Source organism: Sapajus apella, unplaced genomic scaffold, assembly GCF_009761245.1.
Source record: "Sapajus apella isolate SASKATOON/1434 unplaced genomic scaffold, GSC_monkey_1.0 scaffold6, whole genome shotgun sequence".
In the NCBI taxonomy this organism is placed as follows: domain Eukaryota; kingdom Metazoa; phylum Chordata; class Mammalia; order Primates; family Cebidae; genus Sapajus; species Sapajus apella.
The window spans coordinates 59707035-59731533 of NW_022436946.1; the positions used below are offsets into that span (position 1 = coordinate 59707035).

Here is a 24499-nt window from a genome sequence, read left to right on the forward strand (position 1 = left end):
CACTTAAGGGATAATTTCAAACAATGCTTTTAGCATCTCATTTACTCCACTGGTGTTAATTCAGCATTAAAGGCTTTAAAAGGCAGGAACCAGTGAAAGGTTAAGAGTTGCACACTGCCTTACCCTTTACTCCCTAGTCACTTCAGCCTTAAGTAGCCCTCAATCAGCCCCTTTCTTTCCTGAGGACATGCATCTCTTTTTTATTTTATTATTTTTTTATAAGACAGGGTCTTGCTGTGTTGCCCAGATGGGAGTGCAGTGGCTATTCGCAGGCATGATCCCACTACTGATCAGCACAGGAGTTTTGACCTGCTCTGTTTCTAACCCGGGCCAGTTTACCCCTCATTACTAAACCTGGTGCCCCCACTTCCAGGAAGGTCATCATATTGATGTCAAACTTAGTGTGGACCCCTAACTGGCATAGCACAGTACAGCCCCAAACTCCTGGACTCAAGCCATCCTCCGCCTCAGCTTCCCAAGTAATTGGGACCAGCACACACCACTGTGCCTGGCGATGTGTCATAAACACATTTCCTTTCACTGCTTGCAGTTATTCCACTTTCATTTCTTTAACTCTCTTCCCAAACCAGGGACCATTATAAATCCCTTCCAGAATCTTTGTTTTGTAGAGATGGAGAGTCTCACTAATGTTGCCCAGGTGGTCTTCAATGCCTGGCCTCAAGTGATCCTCTTGCCTTTGCCTCCCAAAGTTCTGGGATTATAGGCATAAGCCACCGAACCAAGCCTTTTTCAGAATTTTTATAATCTCCACTTACGTCTTCGCCCTTCTCTAATTATTCTCAAGAATTAATATGCCGGGCACTGTGGCTCACGCCTGTAATCCAAGCACTTTGGAGGCCAAGGCGGGCGGATCTCCTGAGGTCGGGAGTTCAAGACCAGCCTGACCAACATGGTGAAACCCTGTCTTTAAAAAAAAAAAAAAAAAAATTAATATTTATGTCAACATTAACACTAAATGTTATCTGTCACGTTTCCCAAATAAGCCAGTGCTTAATTACATTATCATTTCTCTCATCTTTCAGCTCTTGTTTACAATGGCTTTGGTATTTCTGTCATTAACTAGAGTTCTAATTTTTTAGATGTTATAACCAACTAACGAACCTACTTGAAAATGCAGAGGAAAACATTCAGGAGATTCAAAGTTTACAACCTCATAAGATCAACTTATTTGTGCTGTATGCTACATATAAGTGAGCTTTTAGAATTATTAGCAAAAAAAATTAGCAAATATTCAAATTATATATAATGTTGGAGTGAACCAGTAAAATAGCCTTGATTTTTCCCAACTCTATTTTCTTTAACACTTTATTATAAAAATCATTACTATGAAAAGAATGTTAAATGTAGCTTAAAGTGGAACATCCATATACCCACTACCTAGATTCTACAGTAAGCAGTAAATTACACCTGCTTTGCCGAATATATTTTCATCTATCCCCCAACTACTTTGAACTTAACAAAGTTTTTAAAAAAAAAAAAAAACTGGAACGTTCATAGATGGGGTATTCTAATTAGCCAAAGTACAGCCAGAAAACCTTGGTTGAATGGCTTTCATAAACAATTCTGTTTTCTTATTCTTGAAATTCGGGATCTGGTCTTAGTCATCACATGATTATAAGAACTTAAGAAATAGACAAGGATAGTTAAGGAGACTGGACTGAATGCACAGTGACTCTAAGAGCCTTAAAAGTCTGGTGGAAAAGGGACATTTCCAGTCTTTGATATTAACCTTTCTAAAATTTGAGAGCATAAGTACTTATGACTTAGGGTAAAAAAAATTAAAATTTTTGCCAGGCACAGTGGCTCACACCTATAATCCCAGCACTTTGGGAGGCCAAGGCAGGCAGATCACAAGGTCAAGAGATCGAGACCATCCTGGCCAACATGGTGAAACCCCGTCTCTACTAAAATACAAAAAAAATTAGCTGGGTGTGGTGGTGCGCACCTGTAGTCCCAGCTACTTCGGGAGGTTGAGGCAGAAGAATTGCTTGAACTCAGGAGGCGGAGGTTGAAATGAGCCAAGATCACACCACTGTACTCCAGCCTGGTGCCTGATGACAGACTTTATCTCAAAAAAAAAAAAAAAAAAAAAAAAAAAATTAAAAATTAAAAAAAAAAAATTTGAGAGTGGTAAATGCCTAATCATTTAAAGAATAAGGCTAGGCCGGGCGCGGTGGCTCAAGCCTGTAATCCCAGCACTTTGGGAGGCCGAGGCGGGTGGATCACGAGGTCAAGAGATCGAGACCATCCTGGTCAACATGGTGAAACCCCGTCTCTACTAAAAATACAAAAAAAAATTAGCTGGGCATGGTGGTGCATGCCTGTAATCCCGGCTACTCAGGAGGCTGAGGCAGGAGAATTGCCTGAACCCAGGGGGCGGAGGTTGCGGTGAGCCGAGATCGTGCCATTGCACTCTAGCCTGGGTAACAGGAGTGAAACTCCGTCTCAAAAAAAAAAAAAAAAAAAAAAAAAAAGAATAAGGCTAATTTTGTTCAACTTTGGAAGGAATCATTGAAAGCCTTGCTTTATAGTTAGAATATCCCTACAAATTGTAACTTATCCAAAGTTTTGATGGGACCAGAAAGCCCTCTGATTCCATATCGTCAAGTAAAGTGAAATAATAAAGATCTTCCTGTTTAAAGATCTTACTGTTAGTAAGCAGTTTTGAGTTCAATTAAAATCAAACATTTGCAATAGGAAATAACCAAAAATCATCAAAATGTCTACCAAAAGGGAGAAATCACTTAAAAACCTTGAAAACATAAAAAGGGAGAATGTTTTTGGCCAGGTGTGGTGTCTCACTCCTGTAATACCAACACTTTGGGAGGCCAAGGCTGGTGGATTGCTTGAGTTTGGGAGTTTGAGACCAGCCTGAGCAACACAGTGAAACCCCATGTCCACATGCCTGTAGTCCCAGCTACTCAGGAGGCTGAGGCGGGAGATCACTTGAGACCAGGAGGCAGAAGTTGTAATAAACTGTGATCCTGCCACTCATTGCACTCCAACCTGCGTGACAGCAAAACCCTGTCTCAAAAAGAAAAAAGCCCAGTGGGGTGGCTTATGCCTGTAATCCCAGAACTTTGGGAGGCTGAGGCAGGCAGATCACTTGAGGCCAGGAGTTTGAGACCAGCCAGGCCAACATGACAAAAACCTGTTTTTACTAAAACTGTAAAAGTTAGCCAAGCAGAATGGCATGCACCTGTAGTCTCAGCTACTTGGGAAGCTGAGGCAGAATTGGTTAAACCCAGGAGGTTGCAGCGAGCCAAGATTGCACTACTGCACTCCAGCCTGGGTGACAGAGCGAGACTGTTTTCAAAAAAAGAAAATAGCCGGGCGCAGTGGCTCACGCCTGTAATCCCAGCACTTTGGGAGGCCGAGGCGGGTGGATCACGAGGTCAAGAGATCGAGACCATCCTGATCAACATGGCGAAACCCCGTCTCTACTAAAAATACAAAAAATTAACTGGGCATGGCGGCGCGTGCCTGTAATCCCAGCTACTCAGGAGGCTGAGGCAGGAGAATTGCCTGAACCCAGGAGGCAGAGGTTGCGGTGAGCCGAGGTCGTGCCATTGCACTCCAGCCTGGGTAACAAGAGCGAAACTCCATCTCAAAAAAGAAAGAAAGAGAAAGAAGAAAAAAAAGAAAGAGAGAGAGAGAGAGAAAGAAAAAGAGAGAAAGAGAAAAGAAAACATTTCTACTTGCCATCTCTTGCCCAAGATCCTAAACTGCCAAGATGCCAAGAACACATTTGTGAATTTGATTTGACAAAGTCAGATTAACAAACTCTACCTTTCTCTATTGCAGTTAAAAATATAAAAAAAGGCTGGGCGCTGTGGCTCACGCCTATAATCCTAGCACTTTGGGAGGCCGAGGTGGGTGGATCACCTGAGGTCAGGAGCTCAAGGCCAGCCTGGCCATCATGGTGAAACACCACCTTTATTAAAAAAAAAGAGAAAAGAAAAAAAACAAACTCTAATCTTGGAATAAGAGAACTATCTGTAGTAATTTAGTAGAAACAGCCATGTATATATAAGCAGCTTTGGAGGAGTGTGATTGTCTAGTATTTTTACAACCAGACATAAAATACCACAGTCTTGTGAGTGCTAATCTGTATTAAACTATGAAAAATTACTTAACTTTCCTGAATCTTTTCTTCATTCATAAAAATATTGTGTGAATGACCAGAGAAATTAGGTATTTTTATCGTTTAATGTCACTTTGTCTTTTATTGTTTTTTTTCCCCGATCCTTCTCCACCTCCCCCCGTGCCTTAAAGTATTGTTAATGTTCAAGATGATCTAATTCTAATTAAATGGAGCCTGAATAGAACATGTGGCCTCCTTTGATAAATGTGCATCTGATTTTCATAAAGTATGTAGGTTGCTTCTACCAATCGTCCCACTTTGTCCCTTTTTACCATTACTAAATTCAGAAACTATGTTTACTGATGCCACATAATCTATTCCTTTAACGAGGGAATTTAAAATTTATGTAGCCAGTTCTACACTAAGCCCACATTATTATAAACCCTGCTTTAGAAAATGAATTCTAAAATCTTAACAGTGGACCTTCAGTAAATTCAACACCTTTTCTTTTTTTTTAAAGATGGGGTTTCACCATGTTGGTCAGGCTGGTCTTGAACTCCCGACCACAGGTGATCCGCCCACCTTGGCCTCCAAAGTGCTTGGATTACAGGCGTGAGCCACCGTGCCCGGCCTCAACACCTTTTATAAATCTTAAATTGTTATTGAATTTGACATTTTTATAATTCAAGTTAACAAAACAAGTAGTTCCTGAGTTACACATAATTTGTGTTTACACAATTCTGCCTCCTCCACCATCTCATCTCACAATACAAGCATACTTTCTTTTCCATTTGGAACAGTTTCTAGGGTATTTCTAGATTCAGAAGGAAAGAAGTCCAGCAATGAGAAAATAACCTGGAGGAGTTAGCCAGGGATCAGATGGTCAGCAAGGCAATTCTGTGATGTTAAAATGTATTTAGTTTACCAGTGTTCCTCAAAAATTTAAACATAGGCTGAGCGTGGTGGCTCATGCCTGTAATGCCAACACTCTGGGAGCCCGAAGGCAGGTGGATCACGAGGTCAGGAGATCGAGACCATCTACTAAAAACACAGAAAATAAGCTGGGCATGGTGGGACGCGCCTGAAGTCCTAGTAAGGAGGTTGAGGCAGGAGAATTCACTTATCTTAAGCTACTGGACATTGTACATCCTTTTTTTTTTTTTTGAGATGTAGTTTCACTCTTGTTGCCCAGGCTGAAATGCAGAGGCAACCCGGAGGCGGAGGTTGCAGTGAGCCGAGATTATTCCACTGCACTCCAGCCTGGGCAACAGAGCGAGGCTCTGTCTCAAATAAATAAATAAAATAAAACAAAAACAAAAATAGCCTTTCATACCCAAAGATACATAAATATCCTTGATTCCTTCAACTGAAGGAGATATCAATGGTATATAAATTTTCTTCTACCATGAAAACAAAGGATAGTTTATCCTGCAATAAGATGAGGAGGGTTATTAGGAGATGAGAGAGGTGCAAGGAGAGATGATGAGCTACGAAAGATCAGTTTCACCTGATTTCATATCACAGAAAAGGAAGGAAACTTTATTCCCCCTTTTCACCAACTGGGCCCCTGCTATCAGAATTCAGAATTTAGATTTTAACTGTCTGTTAACACACACTTTTACAGGTAGGAAAAACAACCTCTGTATAAGTTTCACGAGAAAATTCTAATTCAGCAACTAATTTACTATCACAGTCAAGTTGACAGTCCATAGGAGGCTGAGAGGATGAGGTCAAGGCTACCAATAAAGCATTAATTTTTTCTTTTTTTTTTTTTTTTGATACGGGGAGTCTAGCTTTGTCGCCCAGGCTGGACTGCAGTGGTGAGGTCTCTGCTCACTGCAACCGCTGCCTCCCCGACTGAAGGGGTCCTCCTGCCTCTGCCTCCCAAGCAGCTTGGAACACAGGCATATGCCACACCTGGCTAATTTTTATACACATTTTTAGTAGAGACAAGGTTTCCTTATGCCACGCAGGCTAGTCTCGAACTCCTGGGCTCAAGCGATCTGCACCCCTCTATCTCCCAAAGTGCTAGAATCATAGGTGTGAGCCACTGTGCCTGGCCTAAAAGCATTAAATCTTATGGGAGAAAATGGAGAGGACATAGAAAGACAAAATATGGCTGGGCGTGGTGGCTCACGCCTGTAATCCAAGCACTTTGGAGGCCAAGGCGGGCGGATCACCTGAGGTTGGGAGTTCAAGACCAGCCTGACCAACATGGTGAAACCCCATCTTCAAAAAAAATAAAAAATAAAAATAAATAAAAGACAAAATATTCCACTTCCATTTCCCTGTTGTAATTACTGCTTTGTACACTATTTACCAAAGCCATACCTCGATCTGACCTATTTTCTATCTACTTGCTGTGCCTTTCCACATGGATGTCCTAGAGGCACTCCCAAAGTTCCACATGCCAAATCAAAATGACCTCCCTTTATAATTCTGACTCCCCTGCAACTCCCTGTAGTTTTATCCTTTGAGTTGCTCAATTTTTAATTTTTTCCTTACCCTCTATTCAGATGCTCAATCCTTAATTCTACAACATTCCCCCAAATAAGACCACGCCTCTGATAATGTTCTTTAGGCCCTTTTCTCTTAAGCTACTAATGTATCCTCACCTACATAGTCTTTGTTTCAAGCTTTCCCTTACCAAGCTGTCCTCCGTATTTCTACATTTTATTTGAAGCAAGAATTCCATTCTCTTACTCAAACCTTTGAGGACTGCCATGCTTACAGAATAAAGTTGAAGCTCTTCTGCATGACACTAAAGGCCCTTCGTGTTCTTACCCCAATACACCTTTAAAAAAACTTCCCTCCCTTCCTTGCACTTATCTTAAGCTACTGGACATTGTACATCCTTTTTTTTTTTTGAGACAGAGTTTTACTTGCCCAGGCTGAAATGTAGTGGCCTGATCTCAGCTCACTGCAACCTCCACCTCCTGGGTTCAAGAAATTCTCCTGCCTCAGCCTCCCAAGTAGCTGAGATTACAGGCACACCCGGCTAATTTTTTGTATTTTTAGAGACGGCGTTTCACCATGTTGGCCAGGCTGGTCTTGAACTCCTGACCTCATGTGATCTGCCTGCCTCAGCCCCTCAAAGTGCTGGTATTACAGCATCATACATCTTTTCACACCACCATCTGCTCCGATTTTTTACCTCTCACAATTATTTTCCTTTTTTTTTTTTTTTTAATCAAATACTGATTTTTTTTTTTTTTTTTGGGACGGAGTTTCGCTCGTTACCCAGGCTGGAGTGCAATGGCACGATCTCGGCTCACCGCAACCTCTGCCTCCTGGGTTCAGGCAATTCTCCTGCCTCAGCTTCCTGAGTAGCTGGGATTACAGGCGCACGCCACCATGCCCAGCTAATGTTTTGTATTTTTAGTAGAGACGGGGTTTCACCATGTTGACCAGGATGGTCTTGATCTCTTGACCTCGTGATCCACCCGCCTCGGCCTCCCAAAGTGCTGGGATTACAAGCGTGAGCCACCGCGCCCGGCCAAATACTGATCTTTTAAGGTTCAACTCAATGTTACTTTCTGAGGTGTTAAGGTTCCTAAAGAGAAATTCCTTCTCACCAAAGTTAATGCCTTCTCCCTAAGAAACTGTCTCTCTTCAGGGATTTGTTGTGGAGTGGGGAAACAGTTTGTATTTTAGTTGTACTTGTGTTTTCTCCCCATCCCACCTAAACTTTCAGCTCTGTCATTTGTCCACACTTAAGCCCCACACATGGAATTGCAGACATACTGCTCAAAATTACAAGAGCTGAGAAATGTTGGACAAGGAAAGGGTTAAGGCAGTGGGACTCTTACATTGTGTAGCAATTTTTACAACTATATGCAACAATGTGTTGTTAAAACCGGTGTATGTGTCCCTTTCTAGAATCACAGACTGATTTGGTTGAAATGTCAGAACTCACTGAAGTCAGTCATTAGTATTAATATTTACAACACATTACTAAAAAAAGCTAAAAATTGGTTACTAAAAATTGGGGGCATCTTCAAACTTCTAAATGAGCCTCATCCATTTCTGAGAAAGGTGTATATCTGCATTTGTAAGGAAGGAATGGTGACTCAAACATCAAACAGAATTCCTTTGTATCTTCAATCTTCTTTACTTGACCTGATTGTTTAACATTCCCACTCAAAATCTGTCTCCCTTACTTCCTCTTGGCCTTTATTTTCAGACAGGGTCTGTTACCCAGGCTGGAGTCCAAAGGCCTGATCCTGACTCACTGCAACCTCCACCTCTCAGGCTCAGGAGACCCTCCTGCCCTAGTAGTCAAGTACTATACCCAAAAACCTCAAGGCTGCTCTGCTACGAAAATGTACAGTATGGCGCCTCACATTCAGCCAGTAATATGTAAGTTAAAATCCACCCACACAAAATCATATCCTACTCACACATTCAAACAAGAGAAACAGTCACACACAAAGAGTCAAGACTATTTTAAAAGGGGGGGCCAAATTATTATTATTTTAAAATTTGATTACAACCAATTTTGTTGGCATTAAAATTAGAGGCATTAAGCTGGAATGGATATATACCAAAAACCAGAAAATGAGTTTGGCAAAAATGGGAATAGGAGTTTTCCAGTAATTTCAGATTAGAAATCAATTTAGAGCAACAAACCCCATGCTTACATTGATTGTGCCACAGATTTAAACTTCAGTAGTGCATTAGTAAACTGTTCACATTTAGGTCTTCACCTTGAGATTTGACAGCTGTTTCTTGGAAAAAAATATCAGTACCTTGTGCAAATAAATCAGTCTTCCCTGTGCCTTAGCACACACTTAAAATTTCTCCATTGTATATGTACAAAACACCTGCAATGTGGGCAGGGCAAAATACATACTTTCATAACAAAACTATAATATACCTCTCAAATATGAACAATATACACATAATACATGGTATACAGTATTTACAAAATATAAAATATAATACAAGCTGTTTGTGATTTTTCAAACTCATCTTTTGCACTTGTATGCTGCAACAAGGCAAATTTCCATTTCTGTACCAATTTTCTCAAGAGTCCAGGGATATGGGAAAACTTATGTTTTACACACATACTGAAATCTGAAATCTAAGATTGAACTTTCAGGAGCGTTTTTAAGTGTACTGCCATCAGCTCCCTGTTTTGGTTGGAATTTTCATCAGTGCTTCCCATCCAGTGACTAGGAGGCTTTGGAAGAACACTAGGAGAAGGTGGATCACTAAACTTTGCCCCAGCATAATTTTCCTTTTGGCTAACTTCAGTTAGAAATGCTGATTTCTTCAAATGCGTGTTTTTAATGTTCTCGGTATTTTTAAAAGGCTTTTTTTCCTGCTTCTGAATTCTGTCAGATGAAACAGAATCCTGCCAAAAGCTGTTTTCATTTCTTTTTGCAGAGGTGATCTTGGTTAGTGGCAAATTATATTTGCTTTTCTGTCTGTTTATCTTTGGTTGTTCATACAAGTGTATACCATGAACAAGCTGGCCGTGGGGAAGGGCAATTTTCTCCGATTTTCCCATCTTTGATTTTAAAACCTACAAAGACAAGAACACAAAAGTAAATATAATTCCCAGATAAAATTTATGCACCTCATATCACATATCTATTTTTTTTTTAAGTTTGACCACAGCCACAGAAAAGAACAAAATCATATTCTTTGTAGCAACACATGTAGCTGGGGGCCATTATCGTGGGCGAATTTATGCAGAAGCAGAAAACCAAATACCACAAGTGAATTTGAGAGCTAAACACTGGGTACAACATGAATAAAGTGGGGAACGACAGACACTAGGCACTACTAGATGGGAAACAGGGGAGCAAGGGCTGAAGAGTTACCTATTGGGTATTGTGCTCACTACCTGCGATGGGATCATTCATACTCCAAACCTCAGCATCATGAAATATACCCATGTAACAAACCTGCACAGGTACCTCCTGGATCGAAAATAAACGTTGAAATTATAAAAACTTTAGTTGGGCATGGTGGCTTACGCCTGTAATCCCAGCATTTTGGGAGGTCAGCAAGTGGATCGCTTGAGTTCAAGGAGTTCCAAGACCAGCAGGGGCAACATAGCAAAACCCCACCCCATGTCGACGACAGTTCAAAAATTAGGCGGGATCCCTCCCGCGCCTCTGGAGGCTGGGGAGGCTGGCTAAGGCAGGAGGATCCCTTTAGCCTGGGAGAAGGAAGCTCCAGTGAGCAGAGATCATGCCACTGCACTCCAGCTTGGAGTGCAAGAGACAGACACTCTCTCGTAAAAAAACGAAACCTTAAATTTCCCTTTACTTTTAGGTACACTCTTGTTCGCCACTAAAAATACCATTAATGACTACTGCTGGTATGCAACGTAAGCAAATTCTAAAATGTCAAATGGACTTTTCACAGACTAGGACTGGGGCTCCCGGACACCTAGGAGGCGGAAAGCAGGGTCCGACCTTTCCGTGGCCACCCCCAGCCCGCCTCGTCTTCCATTTCAGACTTTTCAAAAAAGTATGAAATAACCCAAGTCCACCTTTCAACAACTCTAAGGAAGACTAACAGCTCTCTTCCAGATACCAGTGTCAGAAACAATGTTTGCTGTGTACCTCCTCTCTGGTTTAGTAACTGTTTCAACAACACTGCTTCACTAATCATTTTCCTAACTTAAGGGTGCTTATAGGAAGTCTTGAACACATGTAAAAGCATAAAGTAACCCACTAGATCACCACAATACCAACACTTGCAACGCAGTAGTAAACAAGGCACGACAAAAAAGTAGAGAACAAATTAACTTTCCACGTCAATAGGGACTGCCAGAGGTCCCTGGTTAATACCTGTTCCAGAAAACAGGCCAGAAAAACAAGCACATAAGCTTTTAGATAGTCACGGATATTTCAAAAGTCGTGGAATTTTAAAACTTGGGAGATATCTGGGAACATAAAGAAACGCAGCGATCCCAGCCACGGCACCAAAAACAACAACAAAAAACAAACAAACAAAAAAACGCCCTGAGCAGTTTTTTCCCAAGGGCACAGCTAGATAAACTGCAAATCTCTAATTCAATGCAACATTCACTGAACAGTGGCAACTTGATTTTATTACGAAAAGAGCAAGTCATTTAAGTCCATCAAACGTTATTTGGCAAGACTTTGAAATCATTTCGTATATTTAATCCCATTTAAACTTCTATCCATTTTGTCCTAATCCAATAGCACTGCAATCGCACAGCCTAAGTCGATTCAATTGCTAACTCTTCTGAAAACTTACTCTGGACACACTAACACGAACTACACAGTGGCAACCGTAATAAAATCAGTTTTGGGCGGCTCCTGCCAACCCGTAACTTAGAACCACTAAGTAGGTCAGGCCCCGCGGCCGGCAGAGCCCCAGCTGGACTGCGCGTCCCACACCGGGCACCTCACATTTCGGCACGGCTCCAACCAACAGAAACCGAGCCGCTCGGAGCCCACTCCGCCCCCAATGGCGGGACCTTAGAGACCATCTCCGCGCTTCACTGACTAGGACTGGGGCTCCCGACAGCCGGGAAGCAGAAGGCTGGGCCCCGTTCTTCCCCGGCCGCCCCCACCCTGCCTCGCCTCCTTCATGGGCGCAGGAGCGTCGAGCACGTAGCGCGCTGACGTCAGCCCTCCCGCGGGCCCCGTCCCTGCCCCCACCCCGCTGAGCGCCCGGAACGCCGAAACCCCCTGGAACGCCGCCAGCCTTCTAAATCGGGGCTGTTGCTGGGGCGCAGTGGCGCTTCTCATTGGCCGACTCCTGGGAGCCAATCACAAGCGCCAGCGCATGCCTCCCCTTCCCCCTTCTTCCCCCAAACCAGGAGTGGAGCGGGCGTCACGGAAACTTCCCTCCCGAGTAAACAGCCGCCCCCCCCACCCCGCCCCCACCCGCCCGACACCCCCGGGTGCAGGGCCTGCAGCCCCAGAGCTCCACCACGACCGTCTAAGGGTCCGACTCCTCAACGGCCCCCGGCGACCCTTACCTCTTTCCTGAGCGGGGGTTGGTCGGGCGCCGCGGGCCGCAGCGGGGCAAGGTCGGGGCTGGCTCCTTCCGTGCGGGTTGCGGCTGCAGGACTAGGGGCCAAGACGGCGGCCGGGCCCGGGACCTCCTGCGCTCTGCTCGGGCCCGTCGCCGGGCTCCGGCCGCCCTCCAGACTCGGCCGGTGCTGCTGGTACTGGTGAAAGCGGCTGGGCAGCTGCCCTGCAAGGCTGGCCCGCACCTTCTTCTTTCGCCGCTTCTTCGGCGCTGCCCGAGGGGTGCCTCCAGCCGCCGCGAGGCTGCGGTTGGGCAGAGCTGCTGGAGCGCGAGGCTGGGGGGTCAGACACGGGCCATCTCCCCCTAAGAAGTGAGGAAGGAAAAGGGTTGGGGGCAGTGCCCGGGGATCCGGGATCCGGGGTAAAGGCGGCGGGGCCGTGGTCACCATGGGGAGGGCCCCGAAGTAACCGCGGGAGGAAAAGCCAAGCGGCGCAAGGCGGCCACCCAGGACGAGCGGCTCCCGCTGCGGAACGGAGACGACGGTCATATCGCTAAGAAGCTTGTCGCTCAGCAACGAGGAGAAAAGGAGAAGGTGAAGGCTGTGAAGACGGGGTAGCGGCGACGGATGCTGCTAGGAGAGCCAGAGAAGATCGCGGAACATGACTCGGGCGGTGGCGGCGCAGCAACAAATAGCCACAGCCCCAGCTCCGAGTGTTGTTATCAGAAGCTCCGCCCATGCCCGCCCACCTCCCTGGGAAAGCCCAATCAGAATGCGACGGTGCAGGCCACGCCCCCGCTCCGCCTCCGCCTCTTGGGGTAGACACAAACAACCAGCTTGCTGCAGCCTGGCACAAAGAGCGCGCACTGCGCAGGCGCTGCCAGCGGGCTCTTTCGGGAAAAGTCGGTCCCGCGAACAATGAAGTTGGATTTCCGCCCCACCCTCTTTACCCCTCCCCAGCACGCCCCCGCGCCTCGCCTAACTAAAGAGTGGTGGGACTGAAATGTCCCGGGGGAGTTTGTTGATGGGGGTGGGGAACGGAGAAGGCAGGAGGAGGGCGGCAGGAAGAACGGGGGCGGGGAAGCGGGACGACTCTGGCAAGGCCACGGTTGCCTCCTCCGCTGCTGACCTTGGGGAAGTATCCGTTTTATTTTCAGCCCAACATAACAGCGTTATCATTTAAAAAAAAGATTTCTAAGTACGTTGTAGGGATTTCTTTCCTAGCAATCGTGAAAAAAATCAGTCTACATTTAAATTATATCTACTGAAGTGTGGCTCACGATTCTTTATTTACTTGGTTCAGCAACGCTGCTTATTAGTCCCGGTGATCAGAGTAAAAATCAAAGTGACTTACTGGTTGAATTAGCCCCTCAATGTATAAGTTCTCTGTAAATCCATAAAGGGAAGTTGGAGTTTTTTTTCTGACTTAATGCTTGGATTGTGAGACTTTGAAATCGCAACATTGTGTCTGGTACTTGAGGAAGCAGCAAGTTGGCTTGTATCTATCTCCAAGGGAGAAAGTGAAACAGCTCTGCAACCTACAGAGTATTTTGTTAGCTGTATGTAGCCAGAAATCTCTCTTGAGATTTCTACACCACACTGCTCACCCACAAAAAAGAATTGTGGCCATAATTTATCAAGTGTTTATGTTTCAGGAACTTTTCTTTAATTAAATTATCTCACTTTAACCTCACAATAACCCTTATGAATAGTACTAAGAAAAATAGATCAGACCTCAGCTCTGCGAGGTAGCTAGGCTCTGTCACTCTCTTCCTTTCCCTACCAACCCATGCCTGGGACAATTGTTTAAAGGTATTTTGTTCCTGATTAGCTTCCTGCGCATTATCTTTATGTTTCTGGAATTTAAGACATAAAGAGCTATGTATAGTTTTTAAATGTACATTGGTAAACAATTAGGAGCTGCCTCTTTTCCTTTAAAAACCTACTTGTAACTGTGGTTAATCCGAGTGTATATTCAGCGCAGCTTGAATCTGTGGTCTTGGGTTGCAGTCCTCAATCTTGGCCTAATTTTGCCTCAGGTTCTTTTTAGATGGACAGTACTGTATTTTATCCCCCGTTTTACAGCTGGGGAAGGTGAGGCTTAGGGTAAAGGACTTGTGAAAGATCAAACTGTAAGTTAGCATCAGAATTTGATCTCCAGTCCAGGTACGGCAAGACCAAAGTTTTAACAACAGCTGTACTACCTGCCACACTATATTCTCTGTTTTTAGAAGACCACAATAATCTTACACTGATAGCCCCTACAATAATTTTCGGCTTTGGAGTAGTAAGCAGTTGGTGCCTCAAATGAAACGTTTTATGATTGATGGCAAAGTTGGACAGATTGAATATCCAGAAAAATGCTTCCCAATCACTTTATAAACTTTTTTAGACGGGGTTTTTATTCTGAGACTCAGGTTGGAGTGCAGTGGCCTTCTGCCTCGGGGTGGTAGGTTTGCAAGCTGGGAGGGGGTTTTAGGGTCTCGTGGGGTCACGAAGCTGACCAAGCTTGTTTACAAAGTCCAGTGGCCTTATCAGTTGGGGCAGGAATAAGGGAACAGTAGAGAATGTCTTAAGTAGAGACCTAAGGGGGGGTTGATCATTTCTTTCTCTTTTCTTTCTTTTTTTTTTGGGGGGGGGGACGGAGTTTCGCTCTTGTTACCCAGGCTGGAGTGCAATGGCGCGATCTCGGCTCACCGCAACCTCCGCCTCCTGGGTTCAGGCAATTCTCCTGCCTCAGCTTCTTGAGTAGCTGGGATTACAGGCACGCGCCACCATGCCCAGCTAATTTTTTTTATTTTTAGTAGAGACGGGGTTTCACTGTGTTGACCAGGATGGTCTCGATCTCTTGACCTCGTGATCCGCCCCCCTCGGCCTCCCAAAGTGCTGGGATTACAGGCTTGAGCCACCGCGCCCGGCCTTAATGTCTTTCTCTTTTCATGGTTTTCCAGTTACTTTAGATTTTCCAGGAACTCGTCTGGAGTGTCTGGAATCCTTTATAAATAAATAAATAAATAAATAAATAAATAAAGGATACGGATGATTGGCGGTTTGAGGGGCAGAGCTTCCACACCTTCTCTAGGTGCCTCACCCTCCTAACACTGCCACTTGGTTAGCAACCTGAAAGCTCATCAAATATTATTGATTGAGTGTTTATAGTGCCTAATGTCCAGCCGCGCCCCTCCACACCTTTTCTGGAGGTTGGTGAATGTAGCTGAAAGCTGCAACTCTCTAATCCTAAAATCACTTGGTCTTTCTGGTGACTGGCCCCACCCTGAGATTATCTAAAGGCTTCCACCCAAAATTACCTTATTAGCATAAACTTAGGTATTATTAAAAGGATACTTTATGAGTAACAAAAGACACTCCTATCAGGAAATTCCAAGGGCCTCAAGGGGCTCTGACAGTAATGGAAGACAAAAGCCAAATATTACTATTATACTATTAGTGTAGCCTGGAAGTAAAATAATATGGATAATGTCACTGCTGGGCTTTTATTTTTATTTTATTTTATTTTTTAAGATAAAGTCTTGCTCTGTCAGTCGGGCTGCAGTGCAGTGGAGCAATCTCGGCTCACTGCAACCTTCACCTCCTGGGTTTAAGCAATTCTTATGCCACAGCCTCCTGAGTAGCTGGGATTACAGGCATTGGGCCACCACGTCTGGCTAATTTTTGTATTTTTAGTAGGAATGGGTTTTTGCCATGTTAATCAGGCTGACTTCAGGTGATCCACCCACCTCAGCCTCCCAAAACACTGGGATTACAGGTGTGAGCCATCATATCCAGCCACACTGCTGGGGTTTTTAAAAAGCATAAAATTTGGCCAGACTCAGAGGTCCACGCCCATAATCCCAACACACTGGGAGGCCAGGGCGGGAGGATCACTTGAGCTCAGGAGTTTTGAGAGGAGCCTAGGCAGCAAAGTGAGACCTTGTCTCTATTAAAAAAAAAAACCCAAAAAACAAAAACACATGTTTCCTTTTAAGGTAATGAATTGTAATGATTTTTAAAAAGAGTTCTGATTTAATTATTACATTATGAAATTGTTTGAAATATTTACTCCATTGTAAAAAGGATGGAATTTTTGTCTTTTCACTTTATGTCTCATGTCTTTTCCCCTTTTTCTCTTTTTATTTGTTCCAACTGTCATGGTCAGCATCCTATTTCTTCTCTCTTACATATTCTGAGCATGATTGAAGCATAGTTCTTGCTCCACAGTGCTTTGTGATTCTGGAGAATTATCAACTTTTTCATGATTTAAGCTCTTTGTAAAAACTGGAGACATCCAGGGCCGGGCGCGGTGGCTCAAGCCTGTAATCCCAGCACTTTGGGAGGCCGAGGCAGGTGGATCACGAGGTCAAGAGATCAACACCATCCTGGTCAACACGGTGAAACCCCGTCTCTACTAAAAATACAAAAAAAAAAATTAGCTGGGCATGGTGGCGCGTGCTTGTAATCCCAGCTACTCAGGAGGCTGAGGCAGGAGAATTGCCTGAACCCCGGAGGCGGAGGTTGCGGTGAGCCGAGATCGCGCCATTGCACTCCAGCCTGGGTAACAAGAGCGAAACTCCGTCACAAAAAAAAAAAAAAAAAAAACTGGAGACATCCAAACCAGTCCTCTCTGGTAATTACTCTAAATAAAGTCATCAAAAACGTAATGCCATTTTGTGTGTGTGTGTGTGTGATAGAATGCACTTTATAGAATATAGGCACATTTTTCTTGACTTACTGATGTACTTTTACTAATGTAACTCATGTTCTTAAGTATTCCAGAATAATGTTCTACACTGAAACAGAGAAGAGGCTGGGCACTGTGGCTCACGCCTGTAATCCAAGCACTTTGGAGGCCAAGGTGGGCGGATCACCTGAGGTCGGCAGTTCAAGGCCAGCCTGACCAACATGGTGACACCCCGTCTTTTTATTAAAAAAGAAAGAAGGAAAGAAAGAAACAGAGAAGAGCAGAAGATCAGAAGAAAAGCAGTTGAGAGTGTTTTATAGTTTATCAAAATTTGAGTAAAATTACTTCTTTAAAAAAGAGTGATTTTAAAAGGGAGAGAGAGAGGCTGTGGAAGGTGGCTCAGGCCTGTAATCCCAGCACTTTGGGAGGCCCTGGGCTCTAAGGTCTTTTAGGCTGACTGACAGCCCCATGGACACAATGTTAACCTCTGTGAGCTGCATGGACACTCCAGATGAGTTCCTGGAAAATCTAAGGTAACTGGAAAATCTAAAGACCATGAAAGGAGAAAGAAATGATCAACCCCTGTGGTGCTTACTTACCTTTGAGACATTCTCTATTGTTCCTGATTCCCACCCTAATTGATAAGGCCATTGGACTTTGTAACCGACTTTGGTCAACCTCAGGACTCCACACCCTAGACCCCCTCCCAGCTTGCAAAAAACCGCCCTAAACTCTAACTTTCCACTCCCCACCCCAAACCTATAAAACCAACTTCTATCCCCCATCCTACGCTGACACCCTTTTCGGTCTCAGCCGACCTGTACCCAGGTGAATAAGCAGCTATGTCGCTTAGACAAAGCCTGTTTGCAGGAGTCTCTTCATTGAGTGCATGCATTTTAACAGAGGCAGGCAGATCACCTGAGGTTAGGAGTTCGAGACCAGCCTGGCCAACATGGTGGTAAAACACTGTCTCAATTAAAAATACAAAAATTAGTTGGGCGTGGTGGCACACACCTGTAATCTCAGCTACTCCGGATCCTGAGGCAGGAGAATTGTTTAAACCTAGGAGACAGAGATTGCAGTTAGCTGAGGTCATGCCACTGCACTCCAGCATGGGTGACAGAGTGAGACTCTGTGTCAAAAAAAAAAAAGAGAGGGAGAGGGAGAGAGATCATTGTGTGTATTATTTTTTTCTTCATTGCAAGAATTAACTCAGGTTACCTAAAGTAATGGGTTATTTTAAGGATATGCACACATAGACATAAGGAAGACAAGAACATTGACCACATACCAGGCCTCATAGGATAGCAGGAAAACCTTCACACCCAGAACTCATGGAAGGAACAAGAAATGATGTAGTACCTGACCAACTTGAAATGACATGTGGAAATTCAAAATTGATTCAGGATCCAATACAGCCTTAACTACTAGGTTATTACTTCTTAGCAGATGCTTGTTGAGCCTTACTCTAAAAAACTCAATCACTCTGTTCTTTTTCTGTATTTCTGCTTCCACTCTCACTACCACCTGGCTTGCTGTTTACCGAAAGTTCAAATTCCAGAGAGAGGGAAGCTGATTGGTTCAGTATGGATTGGTCCAGACAGGATAACTGGATGGTTAGTCAATATTATCTATATTCAACAGAACTTTCTTACTAGAGCTGTCCTGGGTGGCTTCTGGCCAGGATTGTGAGGCACCTGTCTATAAGGAACGACTTAGGCCCATTTTAGGAACTGTGGACAGACGAGCATTGAGAGGATTAGCCAGGCCAATGTGGCAGTTTTAGGAGATGGAGCTTTTTTTTTAGGAATGGAAGTAAGAATCCAAAGGCAACTCTAGAAATTTCTGAATTCTCTTGGAAAACTGAATTCCTTCCCTCCGTCCCTCCCTACCTTCCTTCCTTCTTTCCATTCTTCCCTCTATCCTTCCTTCCCCCTCTTCTTCCCCTCTTCCTTCTCTTTTCCTTTTTTTTTAATATTAAAAAAAATTTTTTTAAGAGACAGGGTCTGGCTATGTTGCCCAGGCTGGAGTACAGTGGCTATTCACAGGCACAGTCCCACTACTGATCAGCACAGGAGTTTTGACCTGCCCCATTTCCAGTATGGGCCGGTTCACCCCTCCTTAGGCAACCTGGTCGTCCCCAGCTCCCAGGATGTCACCATATTGATGCCGAACTTAGTGCAGACACCTGATCAGCATAGCGCACTACAGCCCAGAACTCCTGGGCTCAAGCAATCCTCCCGCCTCAGCCTCCTGTAGCTGGGACTACAGGCATGTGCCACTGCGCCTGGCCTCTTCTCCTCTTTTCTCCCCCTCTCTCCTCCCTTCCCGTCTCCTTCTCTTCCCAGTGGGGACTCACCCTGTCACCCAGGCTGGAGTGCAGTGGCTCAATCATAGCTCACTGCAGGTTTGACCTCCTGGGTTTAAGTGACCCTCTCACCTCAGACTACCAAGTAACTGGGACTGTAGGCATGTGCCAACATGTCTGGCTAATTTCTAATTTTAAATAATTACAAAAAAGTAGCTTATGTAGTTTTACAAAAAATCAGTGGGGTCTCGTTGTGTTGCCCTGGCTGGTCTTGAACTCCGGCCTCAAATGATCTTCCTGCCTTGGCCTCCCAAAGTGCTGGGATTACAGGTGTGAGCCACCGTGCCTGACCCAAAACCTGGATTTCTAGTAACACGGTCTCATTGATCTCTGTCGGAGCAACAAATGGCTGAAGCTGAGTAGAGGACACCGTCTTAAAATAAGACCTATTCAGCCATCTCATTTTGCTCCTTTACTTACCTGACTCTAGGCAAAAAACTTGAAACCCCTAAAATATAGATTGGAGGCAGTGAGGCAAATGGTACTGACTCAGCTGTGGGCACTTGGGAACTTGGGCTAAGACAGTTCAGAGGAAATGGAAAGGTGGACATCAGAATAAAAACCTGAGACCTGGTAACTAGTGACATTGGTTAAGCTTGGAGACAAGACAGGGTAGGAAACATGAGGCTCAGGAGAGGCGAGAAAAAAAAGGAGTAAAAGGGATGGCCCCCAGATTTCTAAATCTAGTTGACTTAGAGAGTAACAATAGCTTTGATTGGAATATGAAAACCCACAGGGCAATGCGGAGTGAAAATAAGATTATCTTTATTGTTTGTTTGTTTATTTATTTGAGACAGAGTCTTACTCTGTTGCCCAGGCTGGAGTGCAGTGGCGTGATCTCAGCTTGCTGCAGCCTCCGCCTCCCAGGTTCAAGCAATTCTCCTACCTCAGACTCCTGAGTAGCTGGGATTACAGGCGCCCGCCACCACACCTGGCTGATTTTTTTGTATTTTTAGTAGAGACAGGATTTCACCATGTTAGCTATGCTGGTTTCAAACTTCTGAGCTCAAGTGATCTGCCCCTCTCTGCAGACTGTAGAGCTCTTTCAACTATGGGATAGTAAAAGGTTACAAAATGAACACTTATTTTGGAGAAATTCTTGTAGGTTTTTAGCCCAAAGTGCTGGGATTACAGGTTTGAGCCACCGTGCCCAGCCATTATCTTGATTTTTTATTTTTCTTTTTGAGACAGTGTCTTGCTCTGTTGCCCAGGCTGGAGTGCAGTGGCACACTCGGTTCACTGTAACCTCTACCTCCCCAGTTCAAGTGATTCTCCTACCTCAGCCTCCTGAGTAGCCAGGACTACAGGAGCCTGCAACCACACCTAGCTAATTTTTGTATTTTTAGTAGAGATGAGCTTTCACCGTGTTGATCAGATTGGTCTCAAATTCCTGGCCTCAAGTGATCCACCTGCCTCAGCTTCCCAAAGTATTGGGATTATAGCATTTGAGCCAACATGCCCAGCCAATTATCTTGGTTTAATAAGGTGTTTTTTTTTTTCCTGCCTCCCACCCTCCCTCTCTCCCTCCCTTTTTCCCTCCCTTCCTTCCTTCCTTTTTTTCTTCCTTTCTTTTTTCTTTTGAGATAAGGTGTCACTGTGTCACCCAGGCTGGAGTGCAGTGGTGTGATCATGGCTCACTGCAGCCCTGACCTCCTTGGCTCGAGCAGTCCTGCCACCTCAGTCTCCAGGTAGCTGGGACTACAGGCTCATGCCACCATGCCAGGCTAATTTTTAATTTTTTGTAGAGACAAGGTCTGGCTATGTTGCTCAGGCGGTTCTTGAACTCCTGGGCTCAAGTAATCTCCCACCATGTCCTCCCAAAGTGCTGGGATCACAGGTGTAAGCCACTGTGCCTGGTCAGGTTTTATTTATTTATTTTTTTTAAAGACTGGGCTTCACCATGTTGGTCAGGCTGGTCTTGAACTCCCGACCTCAGGTGATCCGCCCGCCTAGGCCTCCCAGAGTGCTGGGATTACAGGCGTGAGCCACCATGCTCGGCCCCAGTTTTATTTTTCACGCTGTTCACTTTAAAGGCCACACTTGTGATCGCAACACTTTGGGAAGCTGAGGCAGGAGGAGGCTGACTTGAGGCTAGGAATTTGAGTCCAGCCGAGGCAACATAGCGAGACTCTGTTTCTACAAAAGATTTAAAAAATTAGCTGGCTGGCACACGACTATAGTCCCAGCTTCTCAGGAGGCTGAGGTGGGAGGATTGTTTCAGCCTGGGAGGCTGAGGCTGCAGTAAGCTATGATGGCATCACTTCGCTCCAGCCTGGGCAACAGAGTGACTCTGTCCCCACAGAAAGAAAACAACTCCTAATGAATTGAAATTATTATGTTTTATCTCTTAAACACAAAAGAATCCCCAAATAACTAAGTTGCTTTTTAGTTGCCTATGAACCATTTATACAAAAAGTGTTCCTACTCTTGTGCAAAATATGGAAATCTATTTATTTAATCATTCTAGTTATCCTTGGTTATTTCACTTGACATCTCCAGAATGGGTGTAAAATTATTTTCAAGAAGTTTAAAATAAATTAAGAAAGATGGACTGAAACATACCCTGCCAAATCTCATTTACTTTTCAGGCCCCGGGACAGTCAGTTCATTCCTGTCCTTTTAGTCAGCTAAAATTCTGTAAGGAAAATAGCATATTTCATTTTTACACAATACTGCAGTGGTCCAATTTTTTACAGTTTTGAATTTAAAGTGATATGATAGAATAGAATTTCAGTCTGTAGAGCTCTTTCAACTATATGATAGTAAAAGTTTACAAAATGAACACTTGTTTTGGAGAAATGCTTGTAGTTTTTTAGCCTAAGTGAGACGGTATAGTTTTCTGGCAATTCATACTAAGAAAAGAACATTTTCTTTCTTTCTTTCTTTTTTAAAGACGGGGTTTCACCATGTTGGTCTGGCTGGTCTTGAACTCCCGACCTCAGGTGATCCGCCCACCTTGGCCTCCAAAGTGCTTGGATTACAGGCATGAGCCACCATGCCCGGCCAAAAAGAACATTTTCATGTCCTTATAACATCCAGAAAAATTTAGGATTTGTATAAAACAATCAAATTGACATTGCTTGGGTTTTTTGTTTTTTTTTTTTTCTTTTGAAACAGGGTCTCACTCTGTCACCTGGGCTGGAATGCAGTGTTGTGATTTTGGTTCACTGCAACCTCTGTCTCCCAGTTTCCAGTGTTTCTCTCACCTCAGCCTCCAAGTAGCTGAGGCTACAGGCGTGCACCATCATGCTCAGCTAATTTTTGTATTTTTAGTAGAGACAGGGTTTCACCCTGTTGGCCAGGCTGGTCTTGAACTCCTGGCCTCAAGTAACCTGCCTGTTTTGACCTCCCAAAGTCCTGGGATTACAGGCGTGAGCCACCACACCCAGCAAATTATCTTTCTCATGTTTTAACTTCATCCTTAAAAATTTAAGATTTGTTACTTGGTATACTCTTAGGACAAATTAAAAAAATAAGATAAAATTTAAAAAATTAAGGTTTGTACAATAAGACAAAGCTGACATTCCCTAAATTATATCATTTTAAAAATTCCTGAACACACAGAGAAAGACCATGAGTATGTTTGGATTTCAGAGCTGAAGAACAGGCACAGTCACCTTCACAGGAAAGCTCAGGATGAACCTGTGCGGTTAATATTCTGCCAAGTTTTAGTTGAGACATTGATTATGATTCACAGCCAAATACGACTCATTGCTATAAACGCTATATCTGAAATGATGTCATTAGCTTTTTGAGTTTTATGGCAGAGAAGACAGTGATATTTTACCCTAACTAGTAAATTAGCATATTACAGTTATTCTTAACATATACAAGTGCATACGATGTGATTAGTTTAAATATTGACACTCACATTCCTTTAATTTGTAATGTTCTTTAAGACATAGTCCAGCCAGAGGATCACTTGAGCCAGGAGTCTGAGACCAGCCTGGGCAACATGGTGAGACCCCCACCTCTGCAGGGTAAAAAATTAGCTGGGCACAGAGGTATGGGCCTGTAATCCCAGATACTTAGGAGGCTAAGGTGGGAGGATCGCTTGAGCCCAGGAGGTTGAGGCTGCAGTGAATCATAATTGTGCCACTGCACTCTAGCCTGAGTGACAGAGTGAAACCCTGTCTCAAAAAAAAAAAAAAAAAAATAGATCCTCCCATAGGGAAGCCTACAAGCCAATGAACGATAGGGGCCAAGGGAAAACTCCCTCTTTGCCCTCTAAAGGTTTGCCGAAAAATCAGCTCATGAAAGACACTAATTGGAGAAAAGGCATAGAAATTTTACCTGGGGTAGGAACCACAGAGTGATTACTTACCCCACAGAGGAGTTTCTAAGCTTATATACCATCCTGGAAAAAAGATTGTGGGAAGGGGAAGAAGAAGCATTCTCTTAGGGAATTAGTAGAGAAAATGAATGATAGGGGAACAGAGCTTAATGTGTACGTTAGCTCCTGAAAGGGTCTCTTCAGATGTGGTTACATTCTTGGTCTTACAGGAAGAATAAGAAAAAAAATTGTTCCTCCACAGGCACTTTCTCACAAAGATTAAAAAGTAAAAGAAAAAAAGAAGAAAGAAGAAAAATAAATAAATAAAAAAGTGTTCCTAGCCAGGCGCGGTGGCTCAAGCCTGTAATCCCAGCACTTTCAGAGGCCGAGGCGGGTGGATCACGAGATCAAGAGATCGAGACCATCCTGGTCAACATGGTGAAACCTCGTCTCTACTAAAAATACAAAGCATTAGTTGGGCATGGTGGCGCGTGCCTGTAATCCCAGCTACTTAGGAGGTTGAGGCAGGAGAATTGCGTGAACCCAGGAGGCGGAGGTTGCTGTGAGCCGAGATCACGCCATTGCACTCCAGCCTGGGTAGCAAGAGTGAAACTCCATCTCAAAAAAAAAAAAAAAAAAGTGTTCCTTTTGGTGGGTCTGGATCTTAGGCAGTCGAAGGAACTTCAGCTTGATCTGGCGCTTTGGGAGAGATGGTGGGGAGTGTGGTCAGAGAAACTTTGAAGCTTCTTCCGTTCAGCACATCAAAGCACTACATATTAGGGTATTGGTTTCTGAGCCCCAACAAACTCAGAGCGTACAATCGGCCTCTTATTGCTATATCTCAAAGTGCAAGCAGTCAGGCAAGGATCACTTAATTCTTGAGGATCAAATCACGTATATAATTAAATAGGAATAAAAGGAACCTGTAGGACATTAATACAGCAGAAGAAAAAATGTTTAAAGCCCCTGTAATTAATAGCCTCAGTGTGTTAGGAATATAGTACATCCATGAAACAAAAACAAGATGCCATAAAAAGAAAATTTAGCCGGGCGTGGTGGCTCACGCCTGTAATCCCAGCACTTTGGGAGGCCGAGGCGGGTGGATCACGAGGTCA

General features: G+C 44.1%; 1 protein-coding gene and 2 long non-coding RNA genes across 3 annotated transcripts; 1 reads left to right on the forward strand and 2 right to left on the reverse strand.

The window, feature by feature from the left end:
• Window positions 1-1310: 1310 nt before the first annotated feature.
• On the forward strand, window positions 1311-24464 carry LOC116549598. The gene is made up of 3 exons (XR_004267955.1): window positions 1311-1663; window positions 5549-5552; window positions 24431-24464. It is a non-coding gene; the product is annotated as an uncharacterized LOC116549598 (long non-coding RNA).
• On the reverse strand, window positions 4261-5917 carry LOC116549597. The gene is made up of 2 exons (XR_004267954.1): window positions 4745-5917; window positions 4261-4606 (listed from the first exon to the last, which is right to left on the reverse strand). It is a non-coding gene; the product is annotated as an uncharacterized LOC116549597 (long non-coding RNA).
• PNRC1 (proline rich nuclear receptor coactivator 1) lies at window positions 8550-13326 on the reverse strand. The gene is made up of 2 exons (XM_032275275.1): window positions 12075-13326; window positions 8550-9632 (listed from the first exon to the last, which is right to left on the reverse strand). The coding sequence occupies exons 1-2, from the start codon at window positions 12612-12614 to the stop codon at window positions 9189-9191; spliced, it is 984 nt and encodes a 327-aa protein (XP_032131166.1). The 5' UTR covers window positions 12615-13326; the 3' UTR covers window positions 8550-9188.
• Window positions 24465-24499: the final 35 nt, after the last annotated feature.